Below are 20,637 nucleotides of genomic sequence, written 5' to 3'. Positions count from 1 at the left end.
GCAACTTCCTTTGTTTTATTTTGGCCCTGCGTGGGAAAGTGTACCATGTTAAGTGAGCACAGGAGACTTTGCTCAAAAAAAAAAAAAAAAGGAAACAAATCCCCACCCTTCATGTTGTCTTGAATAGAATCAGAATGTTTACAGTCATATCTACATGTATCATTTATATGCTGCTGTCAACAACCCTTGTTTTCCTTCCATGCAGACACCACCAACCCTGAATTGTTGATTGGCTCTTTTGCCATGCAAAGACAGTTGGGAATAGGGAATGAGTGGTCCCAGGAAGTGCAGAGCGGGACGCAGACGGAGCTAAGGTACTCATACCGCTTCATCTGCAATGACAATTACTACGGGGACACTTGTTCCAAAATATGCGCCCCGAGAGACGACCTTTTTGGCCACTACACCTGCAAGCTTGATGGGCAAATAGCGTGTCTGCCAGGATGGAAGGGACAATACTGCCAAGAACGTAAGCACGAGTAAAAGTCACCATATGGACTCGTTTTTTGTCCCCTTTTTGTTTATAATAAAAGGTCAAAGTGGTTTGCTTTCTAGGCTGTACTGTACTGTAGTGTGCAGTTTGACTTTGGTTTTGCGATAAATGTGCTGCAAAATTGAGCCATTTTAAAGATTGGCATACTTTCTCTGAGTGGGCACGGAGTTCACCGAGCCCCTCCATTGAGGGGCTCGGTGAACAGCACACGTGGGGTTAATCGCGGCATTATAGGCCGCCACGTGCCACTAAATTGCAGCCTCTATTGTTGCGGCGGTATAGAGCAGCAGCTGCAAACGGGGCTCGGACTGCCCACCGACAACAATAGGGCAGCTGTCCTGATTTTTTTTTCTCGCCTCTATAAGAACAAGCATCTGCTCTGCACCAAAGCAACCAGCCATTTAACAGCATGCAAAATCAATGTCACATGTAGAACATAGTGGGCAAATTGGGCCTCTCTATTCAAACACCAGGAAGTAAGTTTGCATAAAAAGACCCAAACGTGAATAAGTTTAACCTTTAACATCCCTCTATTATTTTTTTTTAATAGCAATCTGTCTTGAAGGATGCAAGGAAAGTAATGGGAACTGCACATTACCTGGAGAATGCAAGTGAGTATTTAGTAAGACATCTTCCATTTAGTCATCTATTCTTTCGTTATTTATTTCTCACATGGATCCATCTAATAGCAAATCAAGTTAAGAACATTTTGTATGACAATAATAATTGTGTAATGTAAATTGGATTAATCCGTTCCAAGGTCAAATGCATAAAATCTGTATTAACTATACATGGATTTATTTATTTTTTTAACATTTTAACATTTTTTGATGTATGTAAAAATGTATGAATAAGAGAATGTTAAACACTTTCTGAACACCAGTTACTTTTTGAGATGTATTTATTTTAATGTGTTTCACATGTAAAGCGTAATTTTAATTTCAATAATAATTATAATAAAAGACTAGTTTTGAAAAAAAATCACCTCATGAATATTTGTTAAGGTTCTTCTCTTCGGAAGTTACACCTTTCTGGGGGCAGTCTGTTAAAAAATATTTAATTGTGATTTTGAATGTAATAATAATGAAAAACATTTTGAAATAAAAATGCGAATTAACCTATACAATACATTAATTCTATTGTATGAATTATTAATAAAGATAATCTTACCCAATATGGATGTTTTTAAAAAAATATTAATTCTTTAAATATATAGCACAAATTTAAATGTATATTTGTATTGCATATTTACATATTATTAATACATATTATTAATAATTGTTTATGCAGTATTTTTATGTAGTATTAACTATTTAAAGTGTTTTTTCTAAAAAAAAACAATTTTTGTCTCATTATAAACTTAATTGTCACCACCATTTTCATTATCTCAATTATTTACTATATTAATCCTATTACTTTTTTTGCCTCCAAGTTAAATATAGTGCTAATAATTGAATGAATTTCCCTACCTGGTCTCTGTTGTTGTAAGTGTTCATTGAGCGATAATAACAATAGTGGTGTTTCACATGTGAACAGATGCAGAGAAGGCTGGCAGGGCGTTTTTTGTGATGTGTGTAAACTCCATCCATCGTGTAAACATGGTACCTGCACAGAGCCATGGCAGTGTGCCTGCAAAGAAGGCTGGGGGGGCATATTTTGTGACCAAGGTACATAACGCTCATCTTTTTTTCATGAAGCCCATCAGAAGAAATGACAACTTATGAATATAAATATGTCATTTAAAGCCTTTTTTTTCATTTTCTAGATCTGAACTACTGCACTCATCACAAGCCGTGCGCCAACGGAGCCACGTGCATGAACACAGGCCAGGGCAGCTACACCTGTGCCTGCCTGCCGGGCTTCACCGGAGTCAACTGTAACTCGGAGGTCAAGGAGTGTGACAGACGGCCGTGTCGCAATGGAGGCAACTGCTTAGTGAGTGCGGAAGTCCCTCTCTCTCCTTTCTCACAGCACAGGCTTTCCTGTTTTTGTTGTTGCCTTCGCCTATCTGCGAGTCCAGGAGGATGCCATTGATTGTCAAGTCCTGAATGACCCAGTTCCCAGTTTACAGTGTACTGTAAATAGGATGCAGGGCGGGACTTGTTCAGGGACCATTTGTGAACAGGATATGAAAAGAAAACGCTTTTTTTTATTTCTTTTTCTGCCTTCAGGAGACAGAGAATGGCTACAGGTGTGAGTGCCCACAAGGTTTAGCTGGGACGCACTGTGAACAAAAGACGCTGACGTGCATGGACACACCCTGCTTGCTTGGCGGCAAGTGCAGGAAGACGGAAAATGGTTATAGTTACGTTTGCGAGTGTCCGGCAGGCTACACTGGACTCAACTGTGAGAAGAAAGTGGATAAATGCACTTCCCTGCAATGCACCAATGGTAATGATTTAATCTTGTACCGTAATTTTCAGACTATAGGCTGCAACTAAACCCTGTGGCATATATAATGCTGAGGCTAATTTGTTCTCTAGCCAAAAATAAATTTAGCCTCGTCACATCAGACCAATTAAAATCACTGAACGGGTCACGGTGGAACAGTGAAATTGTTCACAGTAAACTAAACGCACTCACACAATCATTCCGTCTGCCATTTAGTGTGATATGCACTCACCCTCATCATGGAGAAGACACAATGAGATGCATGCCATACAGCTTTCAAATTGAAGATGATCGACCTGGCTATCTAAAAAGGAAATGGAGCTACTGCATGGAACGAAAATCCACTATTACTTACAGGTTTTGAAAAGCTGGACAGCTGTGTGTCAACAAAACAGCACATTTGCCTAGACCAGGGGTCTGCAACCCATGGCTCTGGAGCCACATGTGGCTCTTCTGCCTCCTTATGGCTCCCTCAGATTTTTTTTAACACTGGATTGAGAAAAATGTGCATTTTTAAAAAGAGTTCTCAAATTTCTGACTATCTGTGGCTGAGTCCTGAGAAGCAAGAAAGACAGTAAAAGAGACTGGAAGCCTTTGTGTTCAGTTCAGCTTATCGGGTGTGCAACTCCTCAAGTAAGCTAACCTTGAATACTTGACAAAAAAGAAAAGGAAAAAGAGTTGGACAGATTGTTTTTCCCTTATGATAACACATAAAAAAGACGTTCACTTGTAAAAGTTTATAAGCTGTGTTACCTTTTGCGTCTCTGTACTATTTTTCCTCAGTGGCAGAGATGACAAAATGTATCTTTTGACAGTAAAGGTTGCCGACCCCTCGCCTAGACGAAAGTGAAAGTGAGGCTGAGAAAATTACGCATAAAGCAAGTTTGAGTCTTTTCATCTCCGAAGAAGACGACTTCAGAGCACAGAAGAAGGATGACGATGAAGAGCACGCTCATTTACTTTTTCTGTAGGCTACCGCATGCTGTGTCACATCTCTTTTGTTGAATTTGTGAATGAACACAAGCACCTTCGTCGAAATTCCATGTTTTAAAATTGACTTGCGCAGTGTATATATGTCTGAAACAGAACTCATCCAAAAAATAAGTGGGTGCTGCTTATATTTAGGTGCACTCTATAGTCCAGATTGAGGCACTGAATGGGATGGTAGTAACAGAGCCATAACACTCACTTTTGTCTCCCTGCTGTGTTGAAAGTAACGCTATGTCATGCTGGTGCAGATGTCAGCAGGCATATACAGTAATTATTTGGTTGTGGGACGCTGTTGCTGTAAAAGCGCTCACAGGGGCAGCAAAATCTGTTCCTTGCTCTATTCTGTATTGAAAGCACAGTTGTTTTGCAGGAATTCTGTGTAAAAGAGCCTGACGGATCATGTTCTTTGTTCATTAGGTGGACACTGCGTGGTACGTGGTAACCTGCGCGTCTGCAGCTGTCGCGCCGGCTTTACAGGCCTGCGCTGCGAGATGAACATCAACGAGTGCGCCCTTAGCCCCTGCGCGAATGGCTCCACCTGCGTAGACCGCATCAACGACTACACCTGCAACTGCCCGCCGGGCTACACCGGACGCCACTGCGACAAGCCGACAGACCGCTGCGCTTCATGGACCTGCCACAATGGCGGCACCTGCACCGTCGGCGCCAATGCCCGGCCTTCCTGCGTCTGCCTCGCCCACTACAGTGGCCCCCAATGCCTGTCCATGCATGTGCCTTCTTCCATCAGCCCCAACACAGCCTGGGAGTCCAGTGAGAAGCTCAACTGGGTGGCCGTCAGCTTAGGCGTAGGTCTGGTGGTGGCTCTGGTGCTCTCCTGCATGGTTTTGGTGGTCATGCATAAAATGAAAAAGCAGAGGAGCAAACAGCAAGCCTCTGAGACCATGAACAACCTCTCCAAGGCGGACTTCCAGAAAGAGAACCTTATATCCACGCTGGATCTCAAGAACACCAACAAGAAGATGGATTTGGAGGTGGACAACCCCAGCGAGAAGTTGAACCACAAACACATCAATCACTTCCACATGGACTACAAATCCTCTACGAGGTACAAAGATGAACAATCCCTCTTGGACAAAGAGGAAAACTGTGAAAAGATGATTGACGATACAAAGCATCTGAGTAGAATGTACAGGTAAGTTCTCATATAAATAATAAAACAATATACAAAACCAGTGAAGTCGGCACGTTGTGTAAATCGTAAATAAAAACAGAATACAATGATTTGCAAATCCTTTTCAACCTACATTCAATTGAATAGACTGCAAAGACAAGATAATTAACGTTCGAAATGAAAAACTGTGTTATCTTTTGCAAATATTAGCTCATTTGTAATTTGATGCCTGCAACATGTTTCAAAAAAGCGGCACACGTGGCAAAAAAGACTGAGAAGGTTGAGGAATGCTCATCAAACACTTATTTGGAACATCCCACTGGTGAACAGGCTAATTGGGAACAGGTGGGTGCCATGATTAGGTAAAAAAAGCAGCTTCCATGAAAGGCTCTGTCATTCACAAACAAGGATGTGGCGAGGGTCACCACTTTGTGAACAAATGCGTGAGCAAATTGTCGAACAGTTTAAGAACAACATTTCTCAACGAGCTATTGCAAGGAATTCAGAGATTTCACCATCTACAGTCCGTAATATCATTAAACGGTTCAGCGAATCTGGAGAAATCATTGTACATAAGCGATGATAATACAGACCTTCGATCCCTCAGGTGGTACTGCATCAAAAAGCGACATCGGTGTGTAAAGGATATCACCACATGGGCTCAGAAACACTGGGTAATTTCACCACACCTAGTGTGTGTGTGATTATCAGTGGTACTTTAACTTTAACTTTTTTGCAATGTGTTGCTGCCATTAAATTCTAAGTTAATGATTATTTGCAAAAAAAAATTACGCTTCTCAGTTCGAACATGAAATATATTGACTTTGCAGTGTATTCAATTGAATATAAGTTGAAAAAGATTTTTAAATCATTGTATTCTGTATTTATTTACGAATTACACAACGTGCCAACTTTACTGGTTTTGGGTTTTGTACATCAATATCAATAATAATCACCATAATATGTATTTGCAGTGAAAGGCCAGAATGCAGAATATCAACAATATGTTCTTCCAGAGAGTCAATGTACCAATCTGTCTTTGTGATGGCAGACGAGAAACATGATTGCATCATTGCAACTGAGGTACGGTCTCATTATTACTCCACAAAAATGTAATCAGAGACAAATGGACTTCTTCTTCGATGTTGAAGACATTTGACTTCTCATTAAAAGCAGTATTTCACAAAGGTCACTACACCCCTCACATTTTAGCAACCATTTTATTACAGTACATCTTCTCACGAGACAATACTACAGAAATAAAACTTGGATATACTTTAAACAGTTTGCACAGCATTACAAGTGGTCAAACGAGTTCCGATTCTAGTTGTAGTTAGTTAAATGTAACTTAGATATTGGGGTTTCACTATGTAAAGTGCTTTGAGTCACTAGAGAAAAAGTGCTATATGAATATAATTCACTTCACTTCACTTCACTTGAATTTTAGTGTAAGTCAGGACTCTTAATTAAATGAACTATAAAGTCACTCACGCCGTACATAGATGTAATGAAGGGTATAAAATATAGAATCAGATCGATTATAAAATAGTATACAGTATGACAAAAAGTATACTAAATGCAATGCAAAAAGGAACAATTTGTCACCTTTATTGCTTTTATAATCCGTAAATCATATTGCTGCTTTATTGTCCAAAGCAGCAGCTTCGCCATGAACCTTAAGGGGAACTGCACTTTTTTTTTGATTGTGCCTTTCATTCACAATCATTTTGAGAAACAAGAATACATCTTTTTTTTTAGGATTTTAAAAATAAAAAACGCCAGTACACATTGGTGCTCATCAAATTGTGTTGTACATTACAAACTCAAAAGTAATTCAGCTACTGGAGAAGCTAGCTTTCCTTTTGCTAATGCCGTAGTACTGTGAGTGTGTCTGTGAGCATGGCGATGTGTTACTATGCTAAAAAAAAAGTTTCTCATTGTTCACTCTTAGAATAACAATGTCGCTACAGCTTGGTTATTATAAAGGTTACGGAACATATGTAAATTAAGTATTGTTGCTGTTTTTGGGATGCATTTTTAGAGTGATTCATTGGCAGAATTGATTGCTCCCATTAGCTACATTGCTAGCCACCTAGGAAAAAGCCAATAATTAGAAATTAGAATGCAAAAAAACCCCAAAATCATGGGTTTTTGTCTCCCATAAGGATTGTGAACGATAGGTATATGACACTTCCACAGTGTTGCGTGAGTGCCACATAATTATATTCACACTTGGAACATGTTCACTATGATGTGTACTCAGCTATTCAGACACTAAAGGCTGAGACCTCCAAGTCATGTTCAGTGGATGGTATGTCTGTCATACTGTACAAGCGGTAGGCCTACACTGACTACTCCATAGTATATCCAAGTTTCTGTGAAAAGATAACAAAATGTTCACTGAAATGTGAGGGGTTTTAGTGTATATAGGCGGACTGTCTTTGACTAAGGATTTTCATAGTCAAATCTGATTGGTTCACACTTTTAAATTTGGATTATCAAGATTAATCACAAGTTATATATATTGATATTTGGACACAAATGCTATTTTATTGTCAGAATGTCACACAGGTTGTTTTTTTTTATGTTTTACTTAAATGTATGTGATTTATTTGCTCAAAACTTGGTAACAGTTTTATCTTATGTCTCATTTGGGTGTATTTTGAAGGGAAATAACGTGATAATGTGATTACTCTACATACTTTGTAGACATGAATAATGCAAAACCTTTTTGCTATTAATCACATGGGTTAACTTGGTATTTTTGACAGCTCAACTTTTTGTTGTGTATATTAGCATGTATGCTACATTTATTATGGCAAGAGCAATGCTAAGGGGGATCTCCACTAATAAATCTCATTTGCGAACTTTTCCAACTCAAATAGGCTAAAACTCTCAAATAAACACTGCAGAGATTAGATGGTTTAGTGAGGTTCTCTGATCAGGTTGGCTTTGGCTCTGGCAGGGCGCCAACAAGACGGTCAAACTTGATTATCTAGAGCAGGGGTGTCCAAACTTTTTCCACTGAGGGCCGCATACGGAAAAATTAAAGCCTGCGGGGGCCATTTTGATAGTTTTCATTTTCAAATCATAACAAAATATATGGATTTTGGGTTTTTTTACCTTTAGGGCTCCCGGGGACCATAAAGTGTCTAAGTCATTAAAATGTTAAAAACAAGTCAAATTATTTTTTTATTTTTTTTATTTAACGCTTACAGTAAATCTCTACAGTATATCAACTTCTGGTTTATATAAAATTTAAAAAACTAATAAGGTTTTATGCCTTTTCTGTCAAGACAACTTTGTTTTTTATAATAAAACTGAAATATGCAGTATTTCCCCCACTGCCCAAAACATTCAGAAAGCAATGTTTGATGTGAAGTAATTAGAGCCTTAAAAACATCAATAATGCAAGACACCATTGATATTAATTAATTGTTATTTTTGAGTAATCACAGTGAAAAGATAAATAAAATCCCATTAAATATACTTAGGATACAAAAGGTGCCCCACTGAAAGTGATACATTTGTATTATTTTTTTTTTACTTTCAACACTTAAGTTACGACATCAACGTCACATATCTCTGTCAATTTTAGGTTTGAACTATTATTTTGTTTGTTTTATGCTCTTTTGTCAAAGAAAACGTTGATGTTTTTGTATGGCAACCACACAATATATGCAATATTTTCCACATAAAACATTTTAAAGTGAAATATTTGAAATAATTGGAGCCTTGAATAGGTCACTAATTCATTATAATATTGATTTTTTATTTGTTTTTAAGCAATGGAAAAAAAAGAAAAACAAAGATAGACAAAAGAAAAAAAACAGCCTGCATGGCAGCTTTGTGTCAATATTGCAACTTTTTCTAGTTAATGTTTATTTTTTATTTTTGCAATAGCATTTCCAGAATGTGTGGCGGGCCGGTAAACAATTAGCTGCGGGCCGCAAATGGCCCCCGGGCCGCACTTTGGACACCCCTGATCTAGAGGAAGTAAAAGTCGAAACAAAATCGAGTAGGTGAACCTGCTGAAAGATTATTACTGTTTCCAGAGTGGAGTCGTGAGGGAGGCTTCCTGACGAGGCCTGAGTGAACTGGTCTAAGCTTGCCGGCTCCAATTTCCGGCGAGTCCCACGAGGCGTGTGTGTGCATGACGTGCTAGGTGTTTGAAATGGGGGGAAACTACAGAGCTCTCCGCGTCCCCCATCTCGGAACATCCTCCCAACACACCCGCTGTACATACATGGGGGACCTTGGGTAATCAATTGGAGGGGGATTTATTTTCCAAAGATTTGACAGCGAGGTTGCAAGTCAAATCAGACTCTTCAACATTTTTAAGATTCTAAGGGCCTAATTTACTAAGATCCAAACACCGTGCGGCAAATAGCATGTGCAATCTATAAAATAGCGGGTACTATTAGTGAGCGTGTTGTGTGCGATTTACTAATACTGCGTGTACAATTGTAAAGTGGTGCGTACCACCTTATTTAAATAAGGATTTTGCATGTATTATACGGGTTATTACCACGTAGATACTCTTATTTACTGCACATTCATGTTATCATGCTCATACCTGTGGTAATTTGCTATGTTTTCAACCAATCAGGAGACATTTATAATTTTTTATGGGAATTTTAGAAGCAGACCTGCAGTAAATCTACAATGATACCACTTTTTTTTTTTTTTATTATTGCTGAAGGTGCGCCCATTGGAGAGAGGCTGCACTTATCCAGCTCAAGACGGCAACAAATGCTTAAGTTTTTTTCATATAAGCTATATTTTAATATGATATATTTTATGTAAAATAAACAATTGTCCATCCATCCACACATTTTCTACCACTTGTTCCTCTCGGGGTCACAGAGTGTGCTGGAGCCTATCTCAGCTGCACTCAGGCGGAAGGCAAGATACACCCTGGACAAGTCCCCACCTCATCGCAGGGCCAACACAGATAGACAGACAACATTCACACTCACATTCACACACTAGGGAAATTTAGTAGTGCCAATCAACCTATCCCCAGGTGCATGTCTTTGGAGGTGGGAGGAAGCCAATATCATTAAAAAATATTAAATGACACCAAAATGCATACAATTAATTCACTTTACTAGGTCCCTAATGGGGAACTGCAGTTTTGGGGGATTTTTGCCTATTGTTCACAATCATTATGAAAGACATGAAGACGGATGTATTTTTTATTGCATTGTAAATATTAAATAAATGCGATCAAAAGTCCGCTTACAATGGAGCCTACGGTAGCCACTCTATTCTGTCTATAAAGCACTTAAAAAACCTCCAATCACCTCCATTAAGGTTGTATATACATGAAGCAAGTATACATGTAATGTAGTAATCGACACGTTTACAACAACATTTAATATTTATGTATTTTGATCATTTTAAGCCTACGCGATGCATTAATTTCAGAAAAGCATCACGACGTTCACTTTTTTTTTTTAACAACATCACTGATTACTGCTCACTGCAGAATTCATGAGAGCCAATAATCATAATAAAAGATTACTTACTGTAGAAGGTCTACTGTCATTAGGATGCCGACTGCTAGGATGTTTATATATTCCCATTGAGATGAAAAATGGCTCATAATCCTTGCGAAGAAAATGGGTGTGGAACTAAGCGTCTTTTTGTGTCGTTTCGATTTTAAATTGGCTGTGTACCAACTTGTTGGAAAATGTCTTTGTTATTCTACTATCCAGGTGGAAGGCATGATTTATGATCTACAATAAAGTTTGACGAGCAAGGAAGCGAGGAAGCAGCTCATCGGTCGATCATGTCAACATTGGCACACAAGCTCGTAATCACGGCGCCGCTATAAATAATTTGTCTGCGTTAGCGCTTATAATAACAATTTCACTAATACTTGGTTAATATTCAAGTCACGAAATGTAAATGGAGTATTGTTGGCTCTGTTTGGATGGTTATTTATTGGATATTATGGGCGGACCTCCAATTGGCTCCGCTGTAAACTGATTTACGAGTTAGAATGCAATAAAAAAAAATACATTAGTCGTCATGTCTTTTATAATGATTGTGAACAATAGGCAACATTTTAAAAAAGTGCAGTTCCACTTTAAATCCTCTAGCAGCTATAAAGTTATAAAATGATGTTGCTGAATAGAGTTTATGTCTAACCCTGTAAAATGCTGACACACACGTAGGACGGAGGGTGCTCATTTGTCCATTGCCTGTCTGTGCAACGCCAGCACTTATCTTGCCGCTGTGTGTGGAAGTGTCAGTTTGCACGTCCTTCTGACACATGCTCAATGAAACGCAAAATAGTGCTCGCAAAACGGTGATGAGTGTTGATAAATTACATTGCCTGTGCTAAATATTTGCACATTCTCCTCCCATTATTTTGAGCGTTTTAAAGATCAGTATATATTCTGCATTTTGATGAAGACAGAGACGCAAAATTGATTGCACACCTTACTCTGCTCACTTAACAGACAATATCCACTTTGCACAGGTTTAAAGTCGATCAGCGTTGTGTGTGCTTTCAGGTTTGCACATGTTTTAGTACACGGAAATCTTTTGTAAATCATGCCCTAAGTGTCATATTTTCTAAAATTTAACATACTTTACTCAATTGTCTAGCATGCTGGGCAACTATTAGAAAGAATACCTTTTTTGAGCGAGGTGTTTATTATCACGAATGCTTGTAGTGTGATAAAGGGTGGTGTCTCTTTGGGGGAAGACATTTATTTGTTCAAATGGATGATGCACCAGGCATCTAGTTAGACTTGAGAAACGCTGACTATTAGCATAGGTCACATGGAAGCTTTGCTCCTACGCTTTTGTGGATTATCATTTCAGTTCTTTCCTATAGGTCACTAACAGTATTTTCTTTTTCTCGTAGGTGTAATAAATGGAAGACATGACCACCATTTCTTGTAGTGGACTGTTTACAAGCGTGGAGAGACTGGGATTTATTTAAATGCAAAGTTGCTGCTCTTGAAAACTTGATAACTGGACGGAGCCCGAGCGCTCATTGAATGCAATAGAACTAAATCTCCAGAAGAATGTAAAGACGTTGGGACAGGCCGATGCACATGCGGACATTTGTTATGATTGGAATCCATTTTTAGCTAGATTCATCTAAGGACATTAGGCCCACAGACTCATGCGAGGACAAGGTTGATCCCCTTTGGCATATTAATACACATCCAAGTGCTTGTGACGAGCCTGCAAAACAAGTCAGCTTTTGTGGTTTCTTTAATGGCCTGTGATGCAGACAAAACAAAACACTGCATAGCTCTCAATGGAGAACCTGCTGAAAACGGTTCATTTTTTGGTTGTCACAGAACGTCCAGATTGCAAAGCCTTAGATTACATTCAAGCAACCCCCCTGCCTTATCTTATCTTGATTCCTTTGCACAGAAGAAGAAAAGACGCAAAGCGATGCACTCTGTAATCACGTGCAGGGAAACTCATGATAAGGCCTTGTTAACTTTTTAATCTTATGCAAAAATCATACTTAAGACAAATACGTGACTATTGTACCAAGGACGCCTTCAATGAAAATTACTGAACCAATAATGTAATGTTAGTATTTCACTAATTATTTAAGAATGAGACGCACTGATCTGTTTTATATATACATATATATTTACAGTATATACATAAGATTATTTTGTACATAGTGTATATTTATACGTTGAATTTAGAAGTATGTTTGATAAGTTGATGCACCAAAAGTGTGAATTTATTTTTTAAGTGTTTTTTTGTTGTTGTTTGTTTTGTTGTTGTTTATTATTACTGTTGCTGTTATGATATAGATATATAGGGAAATAACCCCTGAATACATATGTGGTACACTGTTTATTTGTTGGTCAAATAGGGATTTGTGATTAGATGATCTAGAACAGGTATCCAGAGTCAGCAGACTTCAGGGGAAGTGCAGCAATTTTGAGAAAAATTAAGTCATTTACATTTTCAACAGTGACAGAGTAAAAAGGGAGTCTGAGGGGACCACAAAATATGCCCAGAAAATTGTATTTTTGGAGGTGTAGGAAAGGCCCTGACATATTGATATTATTTGAGGCAAGGAGCAAGCAGTGAGCCACGCTTTGAAAACTCCTGATCCAGAGTCTATTTGGTATCATTTCTATGGGTTCCATGTCTGTGTTTTCACGACATCTCTGTGAGCGTGATGTGAAATCAGTGTGCTAGCAATCATCATTCAGTGGGCTCCACAGTAATTGGCAGCATTGTAAAGATTTACTCAATCACTTATGAATATAAATATATATAGATATATAATTGTTTTTCTAATCTGTATACAGAAATAAATAATCATGTGGTCTTTCAAAGTGATTTGAATTTACTCAAAAATTGCACGCACTGTCGCAGACTTGAATACAGGACTAAAACGCTGATTAAGGGTAAGTTACGGGTGTGAACATGATAACTTGAAATCTGGTGTGCACCAAGCACGTCAACTGAGACCTCTTGAGAGGATGAGTCTTAGTCCGCTTGCACGTGAGCTCTGGTTTAACTTGAGCTGAAATGTGAACCCTACATGGACCAGTGTTATAAAGATGGCAAAAGCCTGCAGATATTACGACATTTGGAATGGGCACAATTGTTTTAAGTACGGGGGTGTGGCTTTAAAGGATTCAATGCATGTTTTGGAGTAATATGAATATATGGGAAACAAATTGTTCAATAAATTATGTTTTGTACAAAATTGGCAAAATAACAACAAATGTACTCTTGTTTTTAAGATTGCCTTATGATTAATTAAACATTTACCTCATATGTCCTGACTGAGGATTAAACAAAGTCCTCTTTGACAAAATGCTGTCAAGAGCATAAGCCATTAGGCTACTGTACTGTAGCTCAAGAGTAAGTGAGATGTAGGCTCAACTCAAATGATGCCCCTACCCCATTGTCTTATCCCTTAACACTTGGTTTTGTGCATTCACGTCAATCAAGTGGCGTCCGAATTCTCTGTCAAGCAGGGGGGAAAGGCCAAGTGTTGGGACCGCACAGCCCTTGAAAAGAGGTGAGCTCGGATACCTCCCGAGATATCGAGGGGAAGGAGAAATGTCCCACATTACACTGTGCTTGCTAGAAAACGATGGCAAAAAACAAACAATGAGAAACTACATATGTAAGTAATAAGCTTATCTATTGATTTTCATAATAATAGATATTGGTTATTTTTAATTTGATACATTTTATTGCTTGGTATAATGATTGAGTTCCAGTATATTTGGCTAAAAAAAGCTGTTATTATTAAATTATTTGTTTTATTAATGTAGAAATAATAAACAGCACAGCCACATACGCCACATTTTCATTTGGTTATTGTATGTTTTAACTGCTCGTTACAACAGGCTCACGAGTACTACCATAGGTTAATGCTTCGGAATACTGCGTTGTTTGTTTTTCTTATTTGTCTCATCAGTAATGTAACATGATACATGTTTCTGAAAAGTCTGTACTTTTGCATTCAGCCTTTGCTATTGGTTTGTGTCTGGAAACATGTAAGACCATCGTATAATCAATGAAATGCATTTTTTTCCACAAAGACACACAACTGATTCGCTTCAGAAAGAAAATCTAAAAGTGTTTTGTTTTTTTTACATAAACAGGAGAAGTCTGAAATCTTTGAAGTCATCTTTTTCGGCGCGTGGTGGTCGTGCCTTTCGAGGCCCATTCGTGGTGGTGGATTTTCGTTCCATGTGACGGCTCTGTTTCCTATCCTTCTTCTTCGGCTTTAGGGCTGCAACGTGTGCATTTTGTTGTGTCTTCTCTATGACGAGGGCAAGTCCATAGCGTGCTAAATGCCTGACTGAATGATTGTTTAAGTTTGTGTTTGATTTTATGTGAACAATTTAATTGGTCTGATGCAGTTTTGGGTAGTAGCTCGCTACATGTAGCGACGCTACATAGCTTAACTGCATTTCCCAGTAGCGTGGCGGTAGCTTTGCAATTGTTTGAACTAGTAACGATTCCTGCAGTTTAGCTATTTTAGACCCATGTAACGAGGTAGATTACATCAAAGCTGCAAGCTACAACGAAGGAAAATAGATTGCATATCCAGGGAGGGACAAAAAATACGAAGATAATCCATGTGTACGTATGAAAAAAATCCATGCTGATTGGTTGGTTTCCAAATGCTCTGTTACGATTGGCTGAATTTAGGGTGAAACATTATAGACTGGCCATCAGAGGCAAGATAGGGTGTCATCGATAATTGTAACAGACACAAGCACTTGCTACATGACGATGGGAGTGTCAGAGAGCGAGGGAACCTTCAAGCTGATGACTCATAAAAAAAGGAAACATACTTGAAAATGGCAGAGGGATTCTCTGTGCAGATGTTTCCTTTAGTGAAGAAGACACCGTCAAGTAAACCCACAATAATGTGTATCATTGGCCATATTTTGACACATTCATGCGTTTAGAGAAAACAACGCCCAAAACCTTAGTTTTTAGTTGTTCACTCGGTAAACCAATATCCAAACTGCTCTCGACATTAAGGTGAGTTGAGTTCATGAAAAGTTTTACTGCAAATAACCATTATCACCTGTTTCCAAACAGCACAGGTAATTGTATTTTTTTGTCAAGATCTAGAAAGCTGCTTTTTTTTAATTTACTGTAGGCAGAGAAAATGAATAACATTATAGGGGTGGGCCAAAGAAAAGGCAAACTGAAATAAATACATACAGAGGGAGTTGTAGGGTGTCCCCAGCTAAATCAAATCAAATCAAATCAAATCAACTTTATTTATAAAGCACATTTAAAATTTACCACAGGGGTAGCCAAAGTGCTAAATGACAGATAGTTAATAGTAATGTACCCTAAATGGCTCCATTTGGGTCAATTTGTACACTCTCAGTTACATTAACATTGATATTATACATGTGATATGATAAAAAAAAAATTAAAAAGCCATTATATTGGGGTATGTAGCTTAAGGCATGTCAAACTGAGGGTTCTTGAAATCAAAATGGGGGATGATAATCACTGCTCGAGTTATAAAACCTGTAAATCTTCTATTATGGGGGTCCCTGGCGTATCTTTTCAAATGGGGTCCGTGGAGCTAATTAGTGTTAAAGTACCAGTAGAGTGGAAAAACAAGTTGTATTTATTTATTTATTTACAGACAAACATAGTTTTGTATTTCATTATTGTTTCTTTGGTTAATATCAGAGTCCGTTCTGCCAAAAGGTCATCCCTAGAAGCACACAGCTACATCATCATATAATATACAAAATACAATACAATACAATACATTTCAAAATCTACCCACCAAATACTCATTTACAATTTCATTTATAAATAAAAAACAAATCTTTAAATCCACCAAATCAGTCTCAAAATCCTATTATTCAAATTTGATTAAAAGGTTGCATCTTGAAGATATGCGATAATCTCATCATACATACAGAGGTCGAGACCAAAATTATGCGACTAATGTGAATTCCTCAACAGAAAGGGGTGTGCTAAATCTACTAAGCATAACGTTGCAATAAATTTAGCTTAAAACGCTTTCAAAAATGTTTAAAGAATGTGAATATTTTATCTAATTCCAGATCATCGGGCCTCTACAGGCTATACTAAAGCTTGTACACTTCAGATGACAATTGTTCCCTCTTAATAAAGGTTTATTTCTAATTGTTATATCTATGAGAAGTAGTGGTCACTGGAATGAGCTGGCAGAGTCTAGAATTTAATCCATATACTATGTTATAGATAATTACAAGCACTGTGGAATCTGTCGCACTCCGTAAACTTCAGAAGATTGTTCCCATAAAAAAGAGGATTTGAGGGAGCATTAAAGTTTGCCCATCATATAACACGTTGCCTCAGTATTGAAGCTATTATCATATATATTTGATTTATGACACCAAAAGACATCCAAAGTTTGCGGATAAATAGTTAGGATCAAAATAGTATCAATCTCGTGGAGATTACCGAGCCATTTTGAGAGATAATGAGGAAGCCAGTCGTGATCGCGTGGCGTCGCGCTAGGAACAACAGAGCCCTTCCCCATCAACAAATATGCTAATTAAGCAGACTTTGTGAGAGCCAATAATGATTACATTTGGAAAAATTATGATACAGGGCCCTATATTTTTGAGCCCGAACACAAAGAGGATGAGCAATACGTTTTAGAAGCCGAGTAATGGATGCAGTTTTCTTTGTGACACTATAGCATCCACAGCATTGCTCGGTGCTAAACATACAAACTAAAAATTACAAAACAGAATAAAACAAACACTTTCTGTAATATTCCACCCGCTCTGTGATGCTAACCGACAGGACGCTCACATAATTCTGTTTAGATGAAGGTTCAATCGCAGTCCTCACGAAGGGTTGAAAAAAAAAGTTCTTGCGAAGAGCGTCTTTTGGGGTCTATTTCGCCATCTCGGGGACGTGAAAGTCGACCAGCCTGTCGGTCCACTACCAGGTGAGAGATGCATGAATTATAATCTAGAATTTACTTTTAGCAAGTTTGAGACGAAGCAAAAGCAGCCGTCGCCTCAGTTTGTCAACAATAACAGCGTAAGCTAGCATAGCTCACTGCTATCAATGCGCTGCTAAAATATTTATTGTTGGCGGTTTCTGGATGTTTTAGAGCAGGGGTGCCCATTACGTCGATCGCAAGCTACCGGTCGATCGCAGAGGGTGTGTCAGTCGACCTCCAGCCAGGCATTGAAAAACTAGACCTAAAAATGAGCGATCATAAATCTTCACTCTGACGTCACTTTCGTCACTTGATTGACATTCAAGGCACCCGAGGGTCTCGTGAGATGCCGCTGGCTGCTGCCAGCTCAGTGTGAAGGAAAAAAAGACCGTCAGGAAGGCAAGAAACACTTTTTTTTTCAACCGTACCTCTCGTCAAAACTCTAAAGATCGACTGCACAGTTCTTGTCTTCACAATAAAAGTGCTGCTCTAAAAAAATAAGAGTCTCCGAAAGCTAGCACACACAAGGTAGCAAGCTACGGAGTTTTACGCCAATGTATTTCTTGTAAAGTGTATAAAAAGGAGTATGGAAGCTGGACAAATAAGATGCCAAAACAAACCATTTTCTCCTCCACAATGTAAAATCGAAAATGTGGAAGTTGTCAATACTACTGTGAATCTTGTCTGATTCCAATCAATGCAAGTCATCAGAATCAGGTAATACACCAATTTATATTCTTGTCTGCATGAAAGAAAGGAATCTATATGTTAAACATGCATGTATTTTGTACACCTTTACCATGTGAACAAAAACAGTTAAATAAATACAAATTATACATATATGAGGTAGATCACCTCGACTTGGTCATTTAAAAAGTAGCTCGCCTGCTGAAAAAGTGTGGGCACCCCTGTTTTAGAGAGAGTATAATGAGCGCAACAGAGGACCCTCGATATGTTGACTCAATTGTTAGGTATTTATTTATGATTTTATCTTACATAAGGATTGTGAATGATAAACAGCATGTCTCTTTCCAATTGTTTGCGTATTTCAAGTATGACTGATCTAATAACATGGTCGGAATGCAGAAGCGTTACTACTGTGCTGTCAATCTCTGAAAATACCTGAAAGGATTCAGAGCGCAATATTCTAAATGGCTGACTGAATTTGTGGCATTTTGTGATGTTTAAACTGTGTTTTCACATACTTTGCGGATTGTAGCTACAAAAGGGAATAAGCGGTAGAAAATAGATGGATGGATGGATGGACACAATGAAAGACAAATAAGTGTGATGGGACACAAGTAGGGGATTTTATTTTTTATGTTTTATTGCCATGCATGTCTAAGTATTTTATTGCTGTGGATTTTAATTGCATGTTTTTACATTTTAGAATTTGATTGTATTTTTAATTGCATGTTTTTACACTTTAGAATTTGATTGTATTTTTAATTGCATGTCTTTACATTTTAGAATTTGATTGTCTTTTTAATTGCATGTTTTTACACCTTGTGGACTTAGCTGGCCTTTTAAGACGTTGCCCCTGACAACCAAAGTGCCCAATCACACCTGAAGTTAGACGCACCTGTGGAGCATTAGCACTTCACCCATTTAAAAGAGAACAAGGGCAATCAACAGGCTAAGGGGTTCCGCGTCCTGGCTCCACCCACTTCTACGGCGTCATCCTGCTGGTAACGCCAGAAATGTAATGGACCCGAGTAGTGGAAATTTAAAATCGAATAAAAATGTTGCTAAATACATTTCCACCACTCGGGTCCATTACATAAGCATGTAAGGCCAATTTGTTTTTCCACCTTGTGTTGATGTAGTGTTGCCCATGACTGCTCTGATATATGACGAGACTAAACCAATTGGGGTATTTGAAGTTTGTGACCAGTGAAAAATTCATAAATTAGCTGCAGCGTTTTATAAAGACTGGGTTTAAACTGTGAGGGAAAAGTTGCTGCTCATAGACCGGAAATTACGGCATATGCATTGAGCTGTTTGAAAATAACATTGTTAGGTGACACAAAGCAAATAGTTGTTATTGTTATATCTAATATACCTCGTTATTGATCAATTCTCTTCATTTTCAAAACATGTCGAGGGCCAATAAAAAAAAAAAAATCCATCGGCCGAATATGGCCCCAGGCAGTATTTTGGACACCACATATATAATGGGATTTTGGGGCAGTGAGGGACACAGAATAATCTGACTGGCTTTGAATGCTTGATTCTCAACAAATGAGGCCCAATACTAAGCATCAAGCAGTCTGTGATCCACTAAGCAATGTCTCTTCACACCACTTGAGGGGGCACTAGCTTTTACATAAACTTCCAAAACTTTGTTTTCCAATCAAAACCTCAGCTCATGAAATGTGAAAGGTTTGAAAAGACAGGTAGAGGACATTTTCAATGGACTCCAGGGGGTCGGTCATAAATGAATTGATTAACGTGGACCCCGACTTAAACAAGTTAAAAAACATATTCGGGTGTTACCATTTAGTGGTCAATTGTACGGAATATGTACTGTATTGTGCAATCTACTAATAAAAGTTTCAATCAATCAATCACCTGAGCTAACCACAGACACTTAATGAGCTTGAGCAACCTGTGCTACAACAGCAAATGTATTTAAAGTTAAAGTTAAAGTACCAATGATTGTCACACACACATTAGATGTGGTGAAATTAACCTCTGCATTTGACCCCTCCCCTTGTTCACTCCCAGGGAGGTGAGGGGAGCAGTGAGCGGTAGTGGTGGCTGCACCCGGGAATCATTTTAGTGATTTAACCCCCAATTCCAACCCTTGATGCTGAGTGCCAAGCAGGGAGGCAATGGCTCCCATTTTTAGTCTTTGATATGACCTACCACCACTCTAACCACAAGGCCACTGGTTTATTTATTATTATTTATTACTGTGAAAGGTGACCACCAGCCTGATTACTTAATTGTGGATGCAAGATGAGCTACCACTTGTATCACAAGATAACCATAAGAAAGAAACCCACACATAATCATATGACACACAGTCACAAGACAAATATTAATACCAATAGTATAAGCCCCAAAATATTTTCCTTTCACTTGTGGATGGTTTTGTTCTGACTGGTATTACACTAGTTTCGTTTTGAGTAGTGCCACAGTAGTTTTGTTTTGACTTAATTGGAATGGAATCCACCATCACCAGTT

General features: G+C 38.3%; 1 protein-coding gene across 2 annotated transcripts in view; it reads left to right on the top strand.

Annotated features, from left to right (window-relative positions):
• The window catches only part of LOC133646664 (delta-like protein 4), a 17,385-nt gene extending 2,764 nt beyond the window's left edge, over positions 1 to 14,621 (top strand). For both annotated transcript variants that reach the window (XM_062042272.1, XM_062042273.1), the window contains exons 4-11: positions 206 to 469; positions 1,044 to 1,104; positions 2,030 to 2,160; positions 2,259 to 2,428; positions 2,665 to 2,884; positions 4,292 to 5,027; positions 5,981 to 6,089; positions 11,887 to 14,621. In XM_062042272.1, the coding sequence (XP_061898256.1) occupies positions 206 to 469; positions 1,044 to 1,104; positions 2,030 to 2,160; positions 2,259 to 2,428; positions 2,665 to 2,884; positions 4,292 to 5,027; positions 5,981 to 6,089; positions 11,887 to 11,892 (1,697 nt within the window). In that variant the 3' untranslated portion in view covers positions 11,893 to 14,621. The remainder of the gene's footprint in view (positions 1 to 205; positions 470 to 1,043; positions 1,105 to 2,029; positions 2,161 to 2,258; positions 2,429 to 2,664; positions 2,885 to 4,291; positions 5,028 to 5,980; positions 6,090 to 11,886) is intronic.
• The last annotated feature ends 6,016 nt before the right edge of the window (positions 14,622 to 20,637 follow it).

The sequence above is a fragment of the Entelurus aequoreus genome, linkage group LG03 (assembly GCF_033978785.1).
Source record: "Entelurus aequoreus isolate RoL-2023_Sb linkage group LG03, RoL_Eaeq_v1.1, whole genome shotgun sequence".
NCBI classification, from domain to species: Eukaryota; Metazoa; Chordata; class Actinopteri; order Syngnathiformes; family Syngnathidae; genus Entelurus; species Entelurus aequoreus.
Note: the sequence above shows the minus strand (reverse complement) of the source record. Positions and strands in the feature narration are given on the sequence as shown.